This window comes from Nyctereutes procyonoides, unplaced genomic scaffold (assembly GCF_905146905.1).
Source record: "Nyctereutes procyonoides isolate TBG_1078 unplaced genomic scaffold, NYPRO_anot_genome, whole genome shotgun sequence".
In the NCBI taxonomy this organism is placed as follows: Eukaryota; Metazoa; Chordata; class Mammalia; order Carnivora; family Canidae; genus Nyctereutes; species Nyctereutes procyonoides.
Genome location: NW_026575046.1, coordinates 14,816,991 through 14,838,747, shown reverse-complemented (window position 1 = coordinate 14,838,747; position 21,757 = coordinate 14,816,991). Strand labels below are relative to the sequence as shown.

At 39.0% G+C, this 21,757-nt stretch overlaps 1 protein-coding gene across 1 annotated transcript in view; it reads right to left on the bottom strand.

The window, feature by feature from the left end:
• Nucleotides 1-21,757, bottom strand: part of TTC23L (tetratricopeptide repeat domain 23 like) — a 53,133-nt gene that overhangs the window by 12,728 nt on the left and 18,648 nt on the right. The window contains exons 5-9 of the mRNA XM_055325888.1: nt 19,933-20,089; nt 18,370-18,495; nt 15,268-15,445; nt 13,191-13,299; nt 2,871-2,998 (exon numbers count right to left, since the gene is read on the bottom strand). Of these exons, the coding sequence (XP_055181863.1) occupies nt 2,871-2,998; nt 13,191-13,299; nt 15,268-15,445; nt 18,370-18,495; nt 19,933-20,089 (698 nt within the window). The remainder of the gene's footprint in view (nt 1-2,870; nt 2,999-13,190; nt 13,300-15,267; nt 15,446-18,369; nt 18,496-19,932; nt 20,090-21,757) is intronic.

The window sequence follows — 21,757 nt, the reverse complement described above, 5'->3', positions numbered from 1 at the left end:
AATTATTCCATCACGAGAGTATAATTTTTAAGGTTTGTCTTTTCTCTTCTCACCTCCACCCTACTACATTTAACTTTGATTCCTTTTAACATAAAACGTGAACTGCCCAAGAAAAAAGTTAGCCAAAAGTGTCACCCTTTTTATGCTCTATTCTATCTGCCAAAGGAGTTTCCTCACAGCATCAACTTTTGGTGAGATTTCTTGCCTTCTTTTTAGCTCCGGGAGTAGTTTCCAATCCCCAGAACAGCATCTATTAACTTAGGCTAATTCAGAAACTTCCAGCAACCCACTGATGGATACCCAGCATGAAGAAGGTGTTCCAACCTCAAAACAACAGCCTGAGTGTCAGCATGCCCTTCTAGTTCCCACCTCCTTTCTGGGCTGGGACATTGATGTGTCTAAAGCCCTAAGGATAAAAGCTGATAGCAAAGCTGCAGCCCCTACCTACCTTACAGAATCCTAAATCCCCAAGTTGAATCACTATTCCAAATGGAGGATGTAGCTGTGCCATCAGACATCCATGGCCAGGTAAAATCTAGATTGGGCTCGCTTTTCATCTTGTGTACAATATGTATGCTGGGTTGGTTTTGTTGTTGTTGTTGTTTTTCATTTCAGAAAAGTTGCTCTTGGGATCCCTGGGTGGCGCAGCAGTTTGGCGCCTGCCTTTGGCCCAGGGCGCGATCCTGGAGACCCGGGATCGAATCCCACATCGGGCTTCCGGTGCATGGAGCCTGCTTCTCCCTCTGCCTATGTCTCTGCCTCTCTCCCTCTCTCTGTGACTATCATAAATAAATAAAAATTAAAAAAAAAAGAAAAGTTGCTCTCAATGACTTCTTTGATTACTGTTTCTATTCCAAGTATTCTAGTTCTTTTTCAGGAATACACACAATTCTTCAGGTAAATCTCTACTTTGCCTCCCTCTTTCCCTTCTCTCTGCATTGCCGGACAGCTTTTCAAGTCTGCCTTATCAATCTCTGATTCTTTAAACTGGCAGGATATTATATCTCTAGAAGTATTAAAAACACAGATTCTAAACACACCTCTTAGAACTTGTGATGTAATGGTCTGAGGTGAGGCTCAGGAATCTGATTTTGTTAGTCTGTTTCATTTTTGTTTTGATTTTAATTGACTCTGTTGCAATTTTAGATTTGGGAGATGTGCTCACCATCTCTGTGACACATTAAGACAGTCTTCCCTATTTTCCACGTAGCTTTGAATTCTTTGGATTTGTTGTTTCTCTGAAATCCCTTATTTCACTCTTGAATCTCATCTCATCTTTTGGACTCAGATGGTCATTCTTTCACTGTAAAGTTTTCTGTCCTTACAGGTTTTTCTGCCCCCATCCCTATGTTCATGCTTCCCTTGAAGACATTCTTCTGATCCCTGTAACTTATTTCATAAGGTTTTCTTTTTCTCAGAATCTTCAAAATAAGGCCCCCTTTCTCCCATTATTTACTATCTTCATACTTATTTCCTGATTACATTTAGTTAACCTGAAATGAGATAAAATCTCTCTAGACCTGTTGTTTGCCAATGTACACATGTGGATTGCTTTCGACTCCTCCCTCTGCTCACATGAGTATTGGTTGAGCTTCACCAACTTTTTATCTGACATTGAATAAACTTAGATTTTATGTAGAGACATCCCTACCGATCTGACCTTGTCTTTAGCCTTGGTCTGTCAGAATACTGACTAGCTGAACCGTGGTTTGGTCTCACCTCTTGCCAGATCCTACTACAGGATGTGAACATCCAGGGTTGTCTGAGCCCCCTGGGAAGGTATCAGTATTTGGGCAAGAATGGTTTACACAAGGTGTTCTTGACCGCCCAACGTTGGGTGCTTTCATACTCCGCCACTGCCATACCTAGATTTCAACACTGCGATGTTATTACTCTTTTAAGAGGCTGGCCCAGCATGGACACAACAAAAGTCTCTGTATCATGTTCTCCCTCAGCACATCTAAGAAATGGAATTTTTGCTTTACTTAAAAAATCAAAAGGAATAGTAAAGTAAGGAAAAAGCGAAGGAAGGAAAGAAGGAGAGGGAAGCAAAAGGGAGGGGAGGGGAGGAGAGGGGAGGGGGAGGGGAGAGGAGGGAAAGAAAGGGAAAATAATCCCCCCACACCACACGTATTACTCTTCACATTGTGCTTACAGGCCCAGGAGAACATGTAAAAGGCTGCCAGCATTCACCTTCTGTAACAGCTGAATGGCCTTTCTGAGCTCTCCTTTGGCGAAGCAGATCCTGCCCATGTTGTAAAACGTTTCGGTCACTTTTTCACTGCAGTCACCATAGCTGATGACCTGAGACTTCAGTGAAGCCTTTAGCAGTCTGTAAGCCTCCTAGGGAATGAATTAAAGAAAAGCGTTTTAAAATCATTCTGGCAATTCTGAAGGAGCATGTCAGTTTTATTCCATATTCTATGGAGGAGATGTTCTACATCACACTGACCCAACCCACCAGGGTCAGGCAGTTGTGATGTGTCACCTAAGTAATGTGTTTCTGTGAAGAGTAAAATTCCAAGCTTAAGTTCAATAATGATAGTTCTTCATATATATATGATAATTAATGATAGTTAATGTATAATAATGAATATATATATATATATATAATTCATTGCCTGTTCTCATTGCAGGTCTCATAAGGAATCTCAAAAAGTCTGAGATATAATTTGATGGTTATCAGTTTCATCAGTTGATGAAAGGTATGGATTTTTCTGTAGGAAAATAAAGCCATGTCTGAACAGTCATAATATAAATTATATATATATGTATATATATATATTTACATATATAAATGAACACTATGAAGGCTAAGGATCTTGCCAAAGATCACACTGCCTCTTGTTGATTTACCTGTTCATATTTACCTGTTTTTTGCCATTTTGGACAAGCCATTTGCAAAATTCTTCAATAGTTGTCAGAGTTTCATAATCTGCTGGGCCCAATGTTGCTTGATATGCACTGATACTCTTTATAAAATATATCTCAACAGCATCTGCAAAAAAAAGGGGAACATTTAAGGCAGGCTGCTAGTCTCTACAAGTAGCTAATATCAGCTTTGGCTCAATTAAGACATTTCATACTTAAATTCATTGCCTGTTCTATTGCAGGTCTCATAAGGACCCTCAAAAAGTCTGAGATATAATTTGGCGGCATGGCATCAGCTGATGTAATGTTATCCTGTTGATGGATTTTTCTGTAGGAAAAGAAAGTCACGTCTCAACAGCCTTATCCTAAGACCCAAAATAACTACCATATTAAATTCCCAAGTGCAATAAAAGAGTATATATTTAGCTAAATTACACTCTGATAGAGTATTGTTTACTGGGATTCCTGCTAGGTGTGTGTGTGTGTGGGGGGGTGTGTCTATGTGTGTCAAGGGAGTTTTTGCTTCAAAAGTATTTTAAATATAGTTGTTATTGTTTAAAAATTTACTTTTAATGTTGTCTTTTATTCCAACCATAATAGATGTTTAGGTAATCAGTCTAGAAAATGCAATAGAAGCAAAAAGAAAATGAAAATTGTCTCCATTCACACTACTCAGAAACAGGCACTGTTAACATTTTTTACCACTGTATTAAGGTATAATTGGCATACCACACATTCAACCATGTAATTACACAGTCTGATGAAGTTTTAGTAAATTTACAGTTATGTAATCACGATCAAAATCCAGTTTTAGAAGATATCCACCAACCCCAAAATGTTTCTCCATGGCTGGTGGCAATCAATGCCTGCTCTCACCCTGTCTCAGGTAATAACTGACCTTCATTTGATCTCTATGTCTTTGTCTCTTCTAGAAATTTCATATAATTGGATTCATACAACATAGGAGTCTTTTGTGATTCTTTCATGCATCATGCTGTTTTTGAGGCTCATATATGTGCATGAAATTAGTACTTCATTCTTCCTTCTGAGTAGATACATATTGTTGATCCATTTACAAGTTGACGCATATTTGTGTATATAGTCCATTATACCTATTCTCAGTTCCAATTCTCTTCAATCTTTTCTGTGGATGAGTGTCTGTGTGCTCCCATTTTCTTTCAGCCTAAGGCCTTTCTTTAGTATTTATTTTAGGTCAGGACTACTACCAACAAATCTTGTCTGTCAGGGAATGTCTATCTCACCTTCATTTTCTTTTCTTTTTTAAAAAGTATTCCTCATTTAGGCAATCTCTACACCTTACATAGGGCTCAAACTCACAACTCTGAGATCAAGAGTAACATGCTCTTCTGACTGAGCCAGTTAGGTGCCCCTCACCCTCATTTTCAAATGATAGTTTTCCTGAATATAAATTCTTAGTTGAAAAAAAATAACAAAATAAATTAAAAAAATAAATTCTTAGTTGAATTTTATTCCAACATTTTGAATATGTTTTTCCACTACCTTCTAGCCTCCATTGTTCTGATAAAAAACCAGCCATTAATCATATTGTTCCCCTCTACAGAGTTGTTTTTCCATCGCTGCTTTCAAGATTCTCTTTTTGTCATTCAGTAATTTGACTGTGCCTAGTTGTGGTTCTCCTTGTGCTTATCTTATTTGGCATTGAGAATTTTGGATCTGTAGATAATAAACGTGGGAAGTTTGGGGCCATTATTTCTTTAGATAATTTGCTGCTTCATTCTGCCTTCTGCCCTTCTGGAGCTCCTGTTGCAGGTATGTTGGTACACCAGCTGTTGTCCCACAGATCTCTTACGCTTTGTTCATTTTCCTTCAATACCTTTCTCTTTTGTTCTTTGGTCTGGATCATTTCTAGTGCCTTACCTTTGAGCTATCTCATTCTCTCCTCTGTCATCTCAAATCTGATGTTGAGACCACTTGATGAATTTTCATTCAGTTACTGTATATTACAACTCTACAATTTCCATTTGGTTTTTTTTTTCTTAAATAGTTTATATTTCTCTATGGAGACTTCCTATTTGCTAGGCAATTTTAATTGTATTTTCTTTTAACTTAACTCTTTGGTCAGTTTCCTTTAATTCTTTGAACATATTTATGATAGCTGCTTTGAAGTCTTTGCTGAATCCAACATCTAGCCCGCTTAGAGGCAATATCTATTAACTACTCTGAGTATTTTATTTGTATGTTTCTCTTTTGTTGAAAACTGTACATTTAAAAAAAGAAAACTGTACATTTTAGATATTATATAGTAGCAACTATAGATTCTGATATATTTTTGTGGGTTTTTGTTTTGTTTTAGTGCATTGCCTAGACTTAAATTACAGAATCTGTCTCCTCTATGGTGTTTGAATGTTAATGTCTTTGCTCAGGTGTTTGGTTTCTCTAAAATAGACTTTATTTTTTTAAAGCAATCACTCAGAAAAATTCAGTGGAAGGTACAGACATTTCCCACATAACCTGGCCTACTGAAAGCATTTGCGATAGTTAATTTTAAGGGTCAACTAGACTGAGCTAAGGGATGCCCAGATAGGTGATAAAACAATTTCTGGGTGTGTCTGCAAAGGTGTTTCTGGAAGAAATGAACAATTGAATCAGTATACTGAGTAAAGAAGATATGTCTTCACCAAGTTCACCAAAAACAAAAACACAAACAAAAACAAAAACAAAAAAAAAAGGAAAGGAAAGATGGAATTTCTCTCTCTCTTCTTGAGCTGGAAATCCATCTTCTGCCCTCAAATATTGAAGTTCTTGGTTCTTGGGTCTTTGAACTCTGAGACTTATACCAGTGCCCCCTCACTTCTATTGGTTATTAACTCTCTGGAAAACCCTGACTGATACAGATTTTGATGCCAGGAGTGAGCACAACAGGATTTTTACTTGCCAAAGCCACGGCTGAGTACCCAGTCAGCCAGCAGCCGATAGCAACACTGAGCCGCTGACATGGTACCATTACCCGGTATGATTAGCCAGCTATCTGGTAGCAAGCTGATTACATTGAACTATTTACTTTATGGAAAGAGCAGCATTTTTTTTTAATTTTTTTATTTTTATTTATTTTTTTAAGGATTTTATTTATTCATGAGAGACAGAGAGAGAGACACAGAGAGAGAGGCAGAAACACAGGCAGAGGGAGAAGCAGGCTCCATTCAGGGAGCCCGATGTGGGACTTGATCCGGGGTTTCCAGGATCAGGCCTTGGGCTGAAGGCAGCGCTAAACCGCTGAGCCAACGGGGCTGCCCAAGAGCAGCATTTTGTCCTTAAGTGGAATAGATTTCTACTCTGGATAAATCTGCCTTCCCTTCATGCAATGCTTCTGACAAAACTACCATCCATAAACTTACAGAATGCCTCATCCACCATTATGGTATTCCACACACCATTGCTTTGGATCAAGGAACTCACTTCATAGCAAAAGAAGTGTAGGAATAGGCCCACACTGGTGGAATTCACTGGTCTTACCATGTTCCCTACCATACTGAAGCAGCTGGCTTGATAGAATGGTGGAATGGTCTTTTGAAGATAGTTACAGTGTCAGCTGGCGGGCAATACTTTGCAAGGCTTGAGTTCTCCAGAAGGCTGTATATACTCTAGATCAGCATTCAACATATGGTGCTATTTCTCCAATAGCCAGGATTCCCAGCTAGAAATCAAGGGGTGGAAATATAAGTAGTATCTGAAAGTGAAGACTGCCACCTGTCCTCTTTGGGCTCCTCATGCCCCAAATCAAGGAAAGGAGTTCCTATGCTACCTAGGGTGACTCAGCCTGAATACTAAGGGAAACAGAACCACTACTCCTCAGTGGAGGTAAGAAAGCACCTTTCTGGAATAGGAGATTCCATCCAGTAGTTCTTAGACAGCATCTCATAGTATTACTGTGTTCTGTGATTAAGGTCACTGGAACACTACAACATCCCAATCCAGGCAGGGTTAGTAATGGCCCAGAACCCTCAGGAATGAAGGTTTCAGTCAACCCAGTAGGTAAAGAACCAGTACCAGGTGACGTGCTTGTTGAAGGCAAAGGGAATACAGAATGGTACTAGGAAAAGATAGTTATACCAGTTACAACCACGAGATGAGTTACACAAATGAGAACTGTAACTGTCATTGTATTTCCTCATTGTGCTATGAATATGCTTGTGTGCACATATGCACATATTAAGCAAATATCTTATTTTTCTTCTTTTATTCCCTTTTCATGGAACAGAAGATGTACTGATGTTATATCAGTATTTAAGTATTGTTAATTTTACATCATAGTTTTCAAGTTATGGAATATCAGAAGAGTAAACATCATTGAAGGACTTTATCTCTTCTGGGAAAGGGATTAGTACATTTTCAGTTGTACTCATGGTAGTTATACCATATTAGGCATAATTATGTCTTTATTTGGAGATTAAGTAGGTTTGAGGAGATGCATGTAAGATCAAGTGGACGAGGAGTGGACTTGTCATGTTTGTGTCAACTTGACCATGCAAAGGGATGCCCAAACAGCTGATAAAACATTATTTCTGGAGTGCATCTGTGAGGGTGTCTCCAAGAGAAGTTAGCATCTAAATCAGTAGATGGAGTAAAGATGATCTGCCCTCACTGGTGTGAGTGGGCATCATTCAATCTATTGAAGACTCAAATAGAATTAAAAAAAAAAAAAAAGGTAGTTGAAGAGTGAAGTCGCTCTTGCTCATCTTGAGCTGGGATGTCTATCTCTTGCCCTTGGACATCACATAGTTGTTTTAAATTCCCAGTCTGATGATTCATATATCTGAGTCTGGTTCTGATGCTTGTTGTGACTCTTTAAACTGTGTAGTTTTTTAGTTTTTTTGTTTTGTATTGGGGTTTTTGTTTTATCTCTGCCTTTTACTATGCCTTTTAATTGTTCTTGATAGGTGGACATGATGTACTGGGTAAAACTAACTGTTCTAAATAGGCCTCTAGTAATTGGTGGTAAGATGTGGAATTTGGGTGGAGAAAGCATCCTGTAGTTCCATGATTAGCAGTCTTTCAGTGAGCCTGTGCCACTGAACCATGAACTTCACGAGTGCTTCTCTTTCTCTGTCCCCTTCTCCCTTAGGTGGCACAGGATGGCTAGAGTGGGCTGAAGTTGGATATTTCCTTCCCCCAGGCTGGTTAGGCTCTGAAAACAAAACAAAACAAAACAAAACAAAACAAATAAACAAAACAATAATAGTTTGGGCTCTGGTAAAATTGTTTCTCTTGAGGATAGGCCTTGTTTAGCAAAAAGCTCTGACGTACTTTAATTGGTTACTTCTCTCCTCTCCCTTCAGGAAGCAAGGGGGCATTTTTCTCCAATATTCACTTTGAAAACCTGGCCAAGCTCCTGGAGGTAAATCTGACAAAAGTGTAGAACCCCCCACCCCCCAACCATGGTACTTGGAATTTTTAATTTTTAATTCCCAGTTTTGTCCACACTGAGCTTCTAGAAATTTATCAGCTACAGGTCAGGCATTCCTACCCCGGTACCGGTTCCTGTAGAGATAGGTATCTGCTCAGGCAAATTGTGGTTCCCTGTCTCCCTAATTTCAGAGGCATCGGTTTGCCCTGTGATCTCACTTCTCTGACAGACCTAAGAGCTACTGATTTTCCAGTTTGTTCAGCTTTTTTACTTGTTGTTAGGGTAGAGCGGTAACCTCTGAGCTCCTACATGCTAGAGACCTAAAGTCTTTGCTTGTGTTTTAAGGCTTTTTTTTTTTTTTTTTAATTTTGGTCTGGATTCGTGGGGTTTCCTCTGTGCCTGCAGAACCTAATGCTGACCCAGCTAACTGACTTGGAAAGAGACTGTGCTCAAAACCTTTACAGTGTATGTCTTCCATCTTCTCTTGATTGATCTGTATGTAGACTGAGGCGTGCATTCAAAGCTCTGCTGCATTTCAAGCCTCCTTTGCTTATGATTTTCTGTATCTTCCCTGTACATGTATGTGGTTTTCCAGTGGGCTAGGGGTGTTGGGAGAGCTTACCTGGCCTTCTCTTGGCTCTTTCATTTCCAGGTTCTTCCTGTACCGTTCTCAGTGGCCCCAAACTCATACAAACCAGGACAGCAACTTTAGGCTACCACATATGCAGGTTTTCTTTCCTTTCATGTCTTCTGACTTGGCCACCTTTACCTGATGAATTGGGGGGTGGGGGAGTTTGCCCCTTGCTCTCCGAATTGAGTCCCATGCCTCTGTCACAAAGTTGCTGGTTCTATCGGCCAGCCCCCTTCTGATAAAACTGCTTTTCTCAGATGGACTGAGGTGGGTAGGAGCTGCCTCAGGCAAAAAGGCCAAGAAGACTCTCTCTTTTACCCAAAGCTCTAGCAATTCTCCGAGGATGCTTTCAATTTGTTGTCTGCTTATTTCCAGTGCCTTCAAATGGTTGTTTTTTGCCATTTTATTCAATTTATGTATGTGTGTGTGCTGAGAGGATGCACAGACCTCTTCACAAAGGCAGGGCTGGAAGTCTCTACCTTTGTTTACATTGTGATGTACATTTTGATGCAATTTTACTTACTCTGCAGTTCATTTTTCATGGTTTTTATATACATAAATGTGTGTAATTATAAACAATAGTATTATGTCCTAAAAATGCAAGGTATTTTCTCCTTAATACTGTTACTTTTTATTTTTTTAATACTGTTATTTTTTAATACTGTTGTTTTTAACTACTTTATTTATAAAGTCTTACCCTTTCAAAGACTACAAATTCCATCTAATATACTAAATATTCCTTTCACTAATTGATAAACATGTAGATTAAAAAAATAAAATAAAATAAAAATAAACATGTAGGTTGTTTTCTAATTTTTTTATAATTACAAATAGTGCCACAGGAACCTCCTTATGCCTGTTTCCTTTTGATTTTACTAGGTAGTATCAAGTTATTTTCAAAATTTCATATCAATTTATACTATCACTCCCACCATATATGAATGAGCAGACCTGTTTTCTCACAATCTGGCAAGTGCTAGAGATTTTCATATTTAAAAAATTTGGACATGGGATGGGTGAAAACTTGACTTTAAAGGTATGTATAGTTTAAGATGTGTAATATTCTGCCAAATTATACTTCAGAGAGTTTGTGTCGATCCTAAATATCATTTTTTGAAATGATGACAATTTGATAGAAACTTGATCTTTGCTGTTTTATATTTCTGCATTATTACTATGATTGAAACTTTTCCATGTGATTATTGGCTATTTGCTTTAGGTAATGCTCAGTCTTATATTTCTATTGTAAAGTAGATGTAAATTTTAGCTCTTACATTTAGGACAATGATCCATTTTGAATTAATGTTTGTGTATGTTTATGAAAGTGAGTTTTTTTTTTCCTTTTGACATGTGAATACATGGTTCCAACTGTTCCAATTCCATTGTTGAAAAGACTGTTCTTTCCACATCGAACTATCTAAGGATCTTTATCAAAAATTAATTGGCCTTACTCATACAGGTCTATTGGGTTCCAGACTCTGATCTCTGTTCCTGCATCAGTAGCAAACTCTCTTTATTACTGCTGCTTTATAATGAATCTTAAATCAGGTAGTATGTTTGCTCTAATTGTATTATTTTTCAAAATAGTTTCAGCTGTTCTAATTTCTTTGCATTTATATATAAGTTTTAGAGTCAGCTTGTCTACATTAACAACAATTGCTGAGACTTTGTTAATTTGTGTTAAATCAAGATATCAATTTCTGTAGAAGTGACTTTACTGTATGTCTTCCAATCTATGAATATATTGTCTCCATTTGAGTCACCTCTCATTTCTGTGATTGGGGTTTTGTAGTTTTCAGCACACAGATACTGTACACATTTTGTTAGATTTATACCTAAGTGTTTCATTTGGGGGGAGGTGGAGGAAAGCAGTATTTCTATAAATTTCAGGTTCCAGTTGTGCATTGCTAATGTATAGAAATATGATGGAGTTTGCATGTTGACCTTATATTCTGTGATTTTGCAAAGCTTAAACTCAGTGACTAGTTCTAGGAGTTTTTTTAGATTCCTTAAAATTTTCAACAGAGACAGCTGTATTGTTGCAAATACAGTATTTTATTTCTTTTAAGTTAAAATGTCCTGTAGGAGCCTGTGTGGCTCAGTCAGTAGAGCATGTGACTCTTGATCTTGGGGTCATGAATTCAAGCTCCATGTGGGACATCAAGATAACCTGAAAAGAAAATCAGTCAGGCTCTGTGTCTTTTTCTTGCCTATTGCACTGGCTAGGACTTCCAGTATTGTTGAATAAAAGAAGTGAGAATTAACATCCTTACCTTGTTCCCGATCTTAAGGGCAAAAACTCACACTCTTTCACCATTAAGTATGATGTTAGCTATACTGTTTTTGCACATGCCTTTTATTAGATTGAGGAAGTTCCCCTTCCATTATTAAAGGATGTTGGATTTTGTCACATGCTTCTTCTGCATCAGTTAAGGTTATGTGCTTTTCATCCTTGGATTCCTAGTACGGTAGAGTACATTCATTCAGGCTTAAATACTGAACCAGCCTGACATTCTCAAGAAAAAAGCTCCCCTTGATCTTGGTACACTATTCTTTTGTATACATTACTATATATTTTCTTGAGGATTTTTTGCCTTTATGTGCATGAACGGTCTTATTTTAGAGTTGTATTTTGTTTTGTTTTTTTCTTGTAATGTCTTTGTCCAGTTTTGGTATCAGGGTAATGCTAGGCTCATAAAATGATTTGGGAAATGTTCCCTCCTCTTCAATTTTCTGGAAAAGATTATGTAGGGTGGGTGTTAATTCTTTAAGTGTGAAGTAGAATTACCCATTGAAATCGTATGGATGTCAATATTTTTCTCAATAAGTTAACTACAAATTCTTTTTTTTTAAATAAATAAAGGCCTATTTGAGTTATCTGGTCATCCTGGATTATGTTTCATTTTATTTGTGGTAGTTTGTGACAGACACAAGTTTTAGATATTCTTATAATTAACTCTATCAACCTCTTTTTCTGTTTATCTTCATGCTCAGAAAGTTCTTCCTCCAATTTTTAATGTTAGGAGTTTTGTTTCCAGTGCTATATTTCCTTCTGAATAATTTATATTTTCAGTTTTGATGTTGAAATGTGATCCATTTGGAATTTAGTGAATGATAGAAGGTAAAGATCTAAATCTTCTTTAAAGTTAAAAATTAGAATATAAGAAAAGAATAAGATGGCCTTAGAATCTCCCAAATCTAGAAGCATAAAACTTTCTCACTTGAACAAAACTTTTACATATTCACAAATAGACTAAATGTGTTTTAACCATGATGACTATTTTTAAAAACTCAAATACGAATCCTGTTAGTACACACAAGAAATTTTTTTTAAAAGAAGATGATTAGCTAGAAAACACAGAATCAGGAAATCTTTGATGAATATGCTCAAGAAAATAATCAAAATATTAAAATAACTTCTGAAAACTGAACAAAATTGTTTAATGACATGGGGAAATGCAACAGTAGAAAACAGTAGGATGTAATACTTTCCCTACAATTCTTTCTCTCTTCCTCTTCCTCTCTTTCATATATGACTGGAAAATAATGGGCACCTAAATGGATTCCTTTTATAAGCAGAGAAAATCAACATTTTAAAATGTTTAAATCTTATTCTTTACAAATCCCCACTTCCTCTTGATGGGCCACTGAATCCATTAGCATCCATTAATCTAATCCAGCCAGCTCAACAGGGCACGCTGTCCTTCCTCACCAGTTCTTTTGTGTCTCTCTCAAAGCTACTCACTTTCCAAAGGGTGACCTCGCCTGAGAAAGGACTACTGCTGATGGGTGAATTCATTTCTTGGCTTTCCTCCAGAACCCCCAGTACCTCACATTTGAATATAGGTCATGAAAATTCTAGCTGCTACAAACATTCTCTCTTGTCAGCCAGAGGAAAATAGTCAAAGAGATTGAGAATGGAGGAGGAAGTGAGGAGGAGCCAATGGTTTTGTCTTTTATCACTGGATATCCTCATCAACCGATACAATCACAGGTCACATTCATAGTGTGTATGATCTCTCTACTTTTTATGCAGGTGAATTCTGCTGAGATTCTACGGGAATAAAGGAAATAGAAATCAGATGACTTTATTGGTTTTGATGTTCCAACTACTTTGCGGAGATATTATTGTGCCTAAATTAATATTTAAATGATTTTGTACAAAATGGTGTCCAGTCCAATTTTTCCACCACAGTCATGAATAGCTGACTATAATCTGTCCATATTGATAGATAGACCATTGCCAGTGTGCTTCCCTCCCATGGGAAATGATGATAACTGCAAGCTACCCCCTCCACCTACCCCTGTGTTGCGCCTCTCCAGACATGGCATGAGCCTTGGCTAGTAACGCGCTTGCCTCTGCAGTTTGGGGGCTGACTTCAGTGAACAAAGAAACACAGATAGAATAGGCCTGGAATAGAGAAAATCATGATCAAATAAGTACCCAAATGATAGTGTTTCACTGAGGATTTTCTAAGAGCTCTCATGAAATTGCTACCTGAGAGCTGTATATATCTAATCATGGAGTTAAAAGAGAGATGAGTTTGAGTCCCAGCTACTCCCTAGCTATGAGTCTTGAGCAAGTAACTTCACCTTCACATGTAGAATATATATAGCTTCCATCAATCAGGGCTTGGAAAAGATTTAATGAGATGGTACATGCAAAGCACTGGGCATAGTACCATCACATGGTAAGTCCTCAATAAATATTAGCTATTATTATTTTTTCTTTGGTTTCATAGCAAAATTACAGTTACAACTTTAGCTCAGCCTCTCAAAGATCTGCCATCAAAGGAAGTCCAGGGGAGCTGAGCATGGATCGTAAAGCCATATCACCTGGGTTCCTATCTAGCTCAGCCACTTACGACACAAGGCAATCACTAACTTCTTCAAATATAAAATGGAAATTTCAGAAATTATTGTTGCAAACAGTTACTGTAAAGATTAAATGAATTAACATATGTGTTTAGAATACCACCTGGAATGTCGTAAGCATGAGAGAAGTGGAGATTTTATTATTATTATCACTTGTACTAAAATGGAAGGAGAAAGAAGAGACAAAACATCTGGTCCACACCCACCAACAAGAAAAAAAACCACCCATGCTTCACAGTTCACAGGTCAAACATCATGAGGTATTTCAAGGAGCTCCAAAGATTATTAAGATAACACTACGGAGCTAAGACATAGTTCAGAGCTAAGACAGGCTCTGGGAGCTCAAATTTTCTAAGTTCAAACCTCTGCTCTCCTACGTGTTAGCTACACAACTTCAGCTGAATTAGCTTTTATGTTCTTTATGCTTCAGTTTCCTCACTCTCAAATAAAATAAAATAATAATAATGCCTCCACGGCATAGGGTTATTTCATGGATTAAATGAATACATCCTCAAGGGCACATAGTAAAAACATTCCATAAATGTTAACTATTATTTCTGTTGTTGGGAAACAGTGATTATACATTGTTTTATCTATTCTGATCAGACCACTGCTTACAGAAAGTCTTGTACACAAAAACCAGACCCCTTTCTCTGTAAGCAGTGGACTCCCTGCTTACAGAGCAGCATTCCCTAACGTTTCTCCATTGTATGAATACTAATAACTTTGGATTGTGAGATTACCTGCAATGCCTTTACTACAGTAGCAGACTATCTTCACATATACCGTTGAATTGCATTGTGCATTTTCTATGATATAGAAAATCAGATATTTTGATCTACTTTTGGCTTTGGGAGATACCTGAAGCCACAAGCAAGGTTCTCATTCAAGGAGAGAAAAGGTAAATTTAACAAGCAGTTTCAAGGGAAATTTCAGGTATATGATAGATAAAAATATCCTACACTGGTTTTCATTATAATAGACTCAACAGTCCTTCCAGTTTTGTTTTGTTTTCCCCTGGGCATTTGTCAAATTAGTTACCTCCAAGTGAAACACTCTCTTGTCAGTTTAAGTTTTGACTTGTTGTTACGACCAGCTACACTAGCCTAGAGGACAAATGCCAGCGTTATACCAAAATGTCATGATTTTTTTCACTTAAGAAAGCCCTTTGTGTTCACTAAAGACTTAAGTTTGGTTGTCCCTATGGTTTTTTTCCCCTGGAGTAGACTCACTTGGTGACCTCTTCCTAACACCCACAGAGATGAGGGAGGCCCAGGAGGGGGAATTTGGTTTCAGATCAGGTCAAAGAGCAGATACATATACCATGAGTCAGTGTTCTCTGCCCATGTTGTTTAAGGTTGAGGAAGGGCTTTTGTCTGGATTTGGCAGGAAATCCATCCCACCCCACCTCGTTCTTCTGAGAAGCTCAAACTTCCCTGGCCCTGGGAATAGGACCTGGGGCCAAACAAGGCCTCTAGGCTGGGGCTTCTTCCAACTCACCAACCTGCTCCAAATACTGGATGGCCTGATCATGGTTCCTCCTCAGCTGCTCGATCTGAGCGATTTCCTCATATAGACTGACCAGATCCAATGTCCTATCACCCTTAGCAGCAATAACATTGTCAATTGCCTTTTCAAAGTATGCCAGAGCGAGGTTCAATCTGTGGATGGCCAAGGAAGCTCTGTAAGAACAGGGATAAAGATGCAGTCAGACCCCTTACTTGTGCAGACATAAAAGGAACTGACCCTAAGAACAAAACACTTTGGCCTTCATAGGCCCATCATGAGTGGCTAGCTAACAATCCATTCTTGGTATGAACAAGCTCCTATCAACCTGCATTTTACCTACCAGATTCCACTGACTACCATTCACTTACATTAATATTGCATGCTATAGTGTATTTTATAAAAAAGCAAAAGGAAAAAAATGGCTTCCAGCAATTCACAAGGTGGGATGATCTACCCATAAACATAGACTTTCTAGAATCAAAATAAAATTTTATTACTTCTGGCTCCCTCTCTTTCAGACCAATGCAAATTTATTGCTTTGTCTTGTTTGATTTAGTTTAATTTATTCTTCCTCAGTTAAAAATGAGAGAGGACAGAGAAAACAATGTAAATATCCCCTCCAAAATGCAGTGGTTAAATAAATTGTAACACATCATATAATATTTCAGACTTTAAAAATCATGCTTCCTTTTTAGGCTAAATAATACGGGGAAAAATTAAAAGTGTGCTAAGTTAAAAAAAAAAGTGGTATGACTATACTTAAAATTGACCCTGACCTACCTTTCTTTTCTTTTTTCTATCTATCTTCTATCTATCTGTCTATCTATCTATCTATCTATCTATCACTAATATCTAACTATAATGCGTATATAGCAGTTTTGTTTGGGTGGTGAAATAAAACTTTTATTTTCTTCTTCATATCTGTATTTTCAAATCTTCCAAAACAAAATACAGTTTTTAAAAATGAGAATAAAATAACATTTCATTCAGTTTATCCTTCTAGGGACAGAAAGACACCAGGAGAACATGATAGTTAAAGCTGGTTTTCACAGATACTGGCTTTATAGTCAAAATCCAGTGGCTGGTATTTCCTTCCAAATAAAACAAGGTGAAGCACACCTAAATTGGTTGTTGTGAAGATTAGATTAAAATTTATACATGAAATCACTTAATATGGTAGATACACAATCAATATTACTTCCCCTCACCCCTTGCTTCCACCTTTGTATTCCCAAATTGAAAAAAAAGTGTGTGTATAAAATCATTTTATATAAGGCATTCTGCAAATTATAATTTATTTTAAGCTGAAAGGCTTATCCTTCCCTGAAGGTTAGGATTAATAATCAAAAGAGTACTGGCCTGTTATCTGATAATTCTTTACCAAAAAAATTTGATCATCAGACCATTATTTCCTTTGATCATAAGTTACACAATGAAAATGCCTCTCATCATGGGGCACCTGGGTGGCTCAGTTGGTTAAGTGTCTGCTTTCAACTCAGGTCATGATCTCAAGGTCCTGGGATTGAGCCCCTCATCAAGCCCCGCATCGAGCTCTACATTCTGCCCTGCATCAGGCTCCCTGCTCAGTGGGGAGCCTGTTTCTCCCTCTCCTGCCCTCCTGCTTTGCACTCTCTCTCTGTCGAAGGAATAAAATCTTTAAAAAGAAAATGCCTCTCATCAAGAGCTTGTCGGGAGATATTAGCCAAGTTGTCTGGCCTAAATAATCATACTTTATTGCTCCCACCTTTAAAACAAAAGAAGGGATTTGCGCTTACTAGATATTTGTTCAATATAAAATATAACTTGATATGGTACAGAAGGTGAGCTATGGATTCAGATGACTCGTCTACAGTGCTGGCTCCTTTACTTATTAATTCTGTCACCTTGAGTTACTCTTTCTGTGTCTTAATTTTCTTATCTGTGAAATGAAAATAAAAATATCTTCCTACCTCAGAGGCTTATAGTAGAGGATTGAGTTAAATAAGTTATGTAAAGCACTTAGACTAGTGTCTTGGATATAGCTATACTTAGTAAATGTTCTAACACTTAGAACAGTGCACATACAATATAGATACTAAGTAAATATTGCACAACAAATGAATGAATGAAATATGCACTAGAATTTATTCTGAAAAAGGAGGAAGGCTATCTTCCTCAAAAACCTTAGCCACTGACCCATGTGACAGCAGCAGACGTTCACTAGATTCTAATTTATGGCCCTGTGAACTTATATCCATAGTTTAATTTAGCTCTGGGCATTCCAACACCATCCCACCATTTCGCATTTGATTTCTAGACTCATGGTTAGAGCAGACATCACTCATGTACTTCACTTACCATTCAGTCACCATCCCTACCATGCCAAGTGCTTACAGTTTTGGAAACAGATTGCCTTCAAGGATGCAAAGATACTTTTAAAAATTCTAGGTAATAGTAAACCTTTTATTTATTTTTTCTTCTAATAATCTGATGGGTCCACTTTTGTATGTAACTATCATGATTCTCTTGGAGGATATCTAACTCAACTGTGAAACAGCTGAGTCTTGTTCTGGCTTGAACAAATCCCATGTACTTGGTTTCCATATGGAACAGAACTTTCCTTAAAAATGCATGCGCTACACATAGCTTTAATGGGTCTCCAATAAACGGTCTTCATGAAGTGTTCTTTCCTCGTCTTTTAAGATATCCTACTTAATGACAAAAGTGGGTTGGCAATTCAGATAAAGACAATTTGAGATTAAGTCTGAGAGGTAGTCTAAGGGTGAGGAGTGCGTGAGTTCAGACCACGGATCTAACATTAAAAGCTTGTCACCACGGACGGTTTGTTTAATCTCATTTTGTTTTCCCTGCCCTCTGTCTAATGAGATCATGACTGCACCGGCCACCTCAATGGTGGTTAAGGATTAAATGGGTACCACACACAAAGCTCAGACCATGAGGTGTGCATTTGGGAAACACAAGCCTCTTTTACTGTCATTTGAGGCTCTGGGGGTTTTTTGCCCTCAGTATTTTTCTTCCCTTATACGGAGAGCACACGGAACAATCAATTCCAGGCCTTATTCACAAAAGCCTAACCCTCCCATAGCCCACATCTTACCTGCCCAAAGCAATTGTCAGGTCTTTCTCTGAGACTTGTAATTTGCGAACACCTCCCTTATATAATTCTTTCAGCTCCTTCATGTTTCTCTCTGCCTTCTGCAGGTTGAAATAAGCCTCTCTGCCAGTGAAACAGTCAAGGACAAGGCCAGGCACACAAACTCCCCCATTGCCCAGGGACAGCATTTGATAAACAAATAAAAGGGCCCTTTGGGAAAACGAAGCAGAATTTGAAAATAGGCACTTTACTATGTTATTTTCCATATGTGTATGTTGTCAAGAATTCTTTCGGAAACAAACAGAGCCCTGAGTTTCCCATGTCAGTAGCCTGAATCCAGGGCTGGGGTGGGTGATGAGATGTGGAGGCGTGAGTAGAAACTGTACCCTAGGCTACATTTCCTGTGGAGGCGTCCACTGCATGACAACAGCCATGCAGTTTTCCCAAGCTGGTTCCTATGAATGGTAAAAGAGAGGAACTAAGTCTGCTGAAAGGGACTTTCTGGATCATTTAGAAAGTTCAAGCAAAGCAGGTTTTTGGCAAGAAGCAAACAGCAGGAAAGAAAATCCCCTTAAGTCCCAAACATCCTTCTATTTCCCACATTTTCAATAGCTCCTTCTAAGGGTGTGACAGTGGAAGGCCACAGATCAGTTTTTGCAAGCTGAGTATGAAGACCAAAAAAGTAGAGGGGGATATGTAAAGAGGAGAGACTGGGGGCACATGGTCTCAAAGATGACTCATGATTAATTTTTTTAATACGCAATGCTTTACAAATGTGCGTGTCATCCTTGTGCGGGGGCTGTGCTGTAGTGTTCCAACTGTAGTGTATGATCATTCATGAATGTGAAACGCCCTTAACAGTTTTCAAGCAGAGATGGTACCAAAAGGCTGTCAAAATCACAAGCTTCCTGCAGAGTAACAGTTTCCTCCTGGTGAGAGAGAGAACGAATTCTTTTGTCTATTTTGCTTGGCCTCTAGCTTCATGGGTAGTATTCTCAATAGTATTTCAGAAAAACAAAAATGATTAAGAGTCCATTAAATCAGAGGTTTCTGGCTGCATATTACAATCACCTGGAGGACTTTAAAAAAATCTCAATAAACAGATGACCCTGCCCCCCCTCCCCCGGACCTACTAAATCAAAATCTCTAGGGTGGGACCCAAATAGCAGTAATTCTTAAAAGATCCCCAGGAGATGATGCAGCCTCATTCAACAAACATTGCTTCAAATTCCCACCCATTCGTCCTCTTCTTAACATCACTCCCACTGCTGTCACCTAGGTCCTCACTGCTAACACGGATCTTCTTTGGTGCTCCATGAAGGGCAGGACAGATGCTGAGGTTTTCAACTGGTTAAGAGATGTGTCACCAGTGAGATCCCTCCCGTGGCTCAGCTCAGATATCATATGAATAGACACAGGAAGAACATTCCTACCTTTCTAGATGGAGATGAGAGGCCTATAGAGGGAAGCCTGGGCCAATCTCTCTGGCTCCTGAGTGAGACAACCCCTCTGGCACCTGTGGCCCCTGGCCCCAATCTTCAGGCCCAGCTAGGAAAGGAAGGATATTGGTTCTGCAGGAGCCAGGCCACCCCCAGGGTGTAGTACAGCATGACCAGAGCTTCCAGGATTTCCTTTTTCTCCTTGTTTGAGGCTGTGCTTCCCTTCCAGGTCAGCAGCGTGTTCTTGGCAGACTCAGCATGTTTCTTGGCCTGAGCTGGAAGGCCTAGGGGAAATTTGAGGGTGGGTGGCAGGACGAAAAACATTAGAAAAAAGGCATGTTTCAGTCAAAGACATCTCTGGGAGGAAAGAGGTGGGTAGTGTGGTTGTCAAATGGTCTATAGTATTTGTTTCCCAAGCTGGCTGTGCATCAGAATGATCTGGAATGCCTGTAGAGAATAGAAATGCCTGGGTCCCACCCTGGATCTACTGAGTTGGAATCTCTAGAGAAATGGAGTCCAAGAATCTACATTTTTAATTAATTCCACAAGCGCTTCTTATGCAACCGTAACTGCATTAATCCGTGGGCCTCTGCTTGGAAATCACTGATAGAGACAGGAGGGGAAGCTGAGTATCCTGCTCTCAATTCTGGCACTAATGCCACGTGATCTTTTCAACCCACACAGCTTCTCCATCCTCCAAATGTAAAATGACAATAATCATAGAAGCTGCCCTTTTACCAAATACCTGGAGACTGTCCAGGAACAAACAAGGCTATGCCACAGAGTGCTATGCTTTGAGCTCTCTGGAAAAGCATTCTAAAAATACAAGGGCTTATGCATACAATTACTTCCATCTGGGGATTTTTTTCAATCCAAGATGAGTCTAGTTAAACTAATTGGTCACACACACACACACACACACACACACACACACACACACAATCTGATTCCTAAATACCATGAGGCCCCTTCACTAAGATGACAAAGGGAATGCCAAACTCCAGCCAGACAGAACTCGTGGTGTTTCCCCTTGTTTTCTAATGAAAGTCTGGAGTTGCTGGGTACCCACTTGAACTGCTATCTATCCAGTTAATTAACAGAGGTAGACTTGGCAACATTCAATTTCTAGAGCTCATTCTTCATCTTTCAACCTAGTTCATGTCTAGTGATCCCTGATGGACAAGAGAAGCCCCGGAGAAAACAGAAAGGTCGTCAGAGAGCTCGTTACCCTAGGAGTCCTCCACTTTCCTAGAGATAGTCATGGCTGGTGTTCTGGTCAGCTCTCCCCTCTGCAGGTGGGTAAACATATTTACCCCTCAGGTAGGCCAGCCGTGCCCCTAATTCTCACGTCACACTTCCAGTCCTCAGTCTGTTCCACCTTTGGTCCTTGGAGCCTGGTTTCACAGTACAGGTATAGTCAATGACCATAAAGATGACTTGAACACTTGAGGACTGCAGCCCTCATACATTCCAGATGTGCAGGACCTCCTTAACGAGCTGCCACAAGGGCAGGGAGCGGGAAGCAGGGAGAAAGGAGAACAGAGCTTCTCTGGGAGAGGCCTACAAGTAACCTAGAAGCCAGGAAGTCTTTGTAGAACACTCAGAGATGCCTGTCCTACAGGTCTCAACTCAAGAGAAAAATAGGAGTCTGTGGCAAAAGAGGGATGTGTCTCAGGTTAGCAGGTAACAGAGCCCTCAGACTGCACTGTGCAACATGAAAAGCCTATTAAAATGCAGATTCCTGGGCCCTGCTCCCAGGAGTTGTGGTTCACAGGTTCTGAGGTGAGAACAGAGGATTCACATCTATAACCACCATCCTAAGGTGATAACTTGATGCAGGCTGAGGACCACACTTGGTGAAGCATTTAGCAAAATCTTTATGCAAGCGGTAGGACTCATTTTTGAAGAGTAGGTAGTTTGATAGAGAAGAATGAGGAAGGGTTTCCACTTGG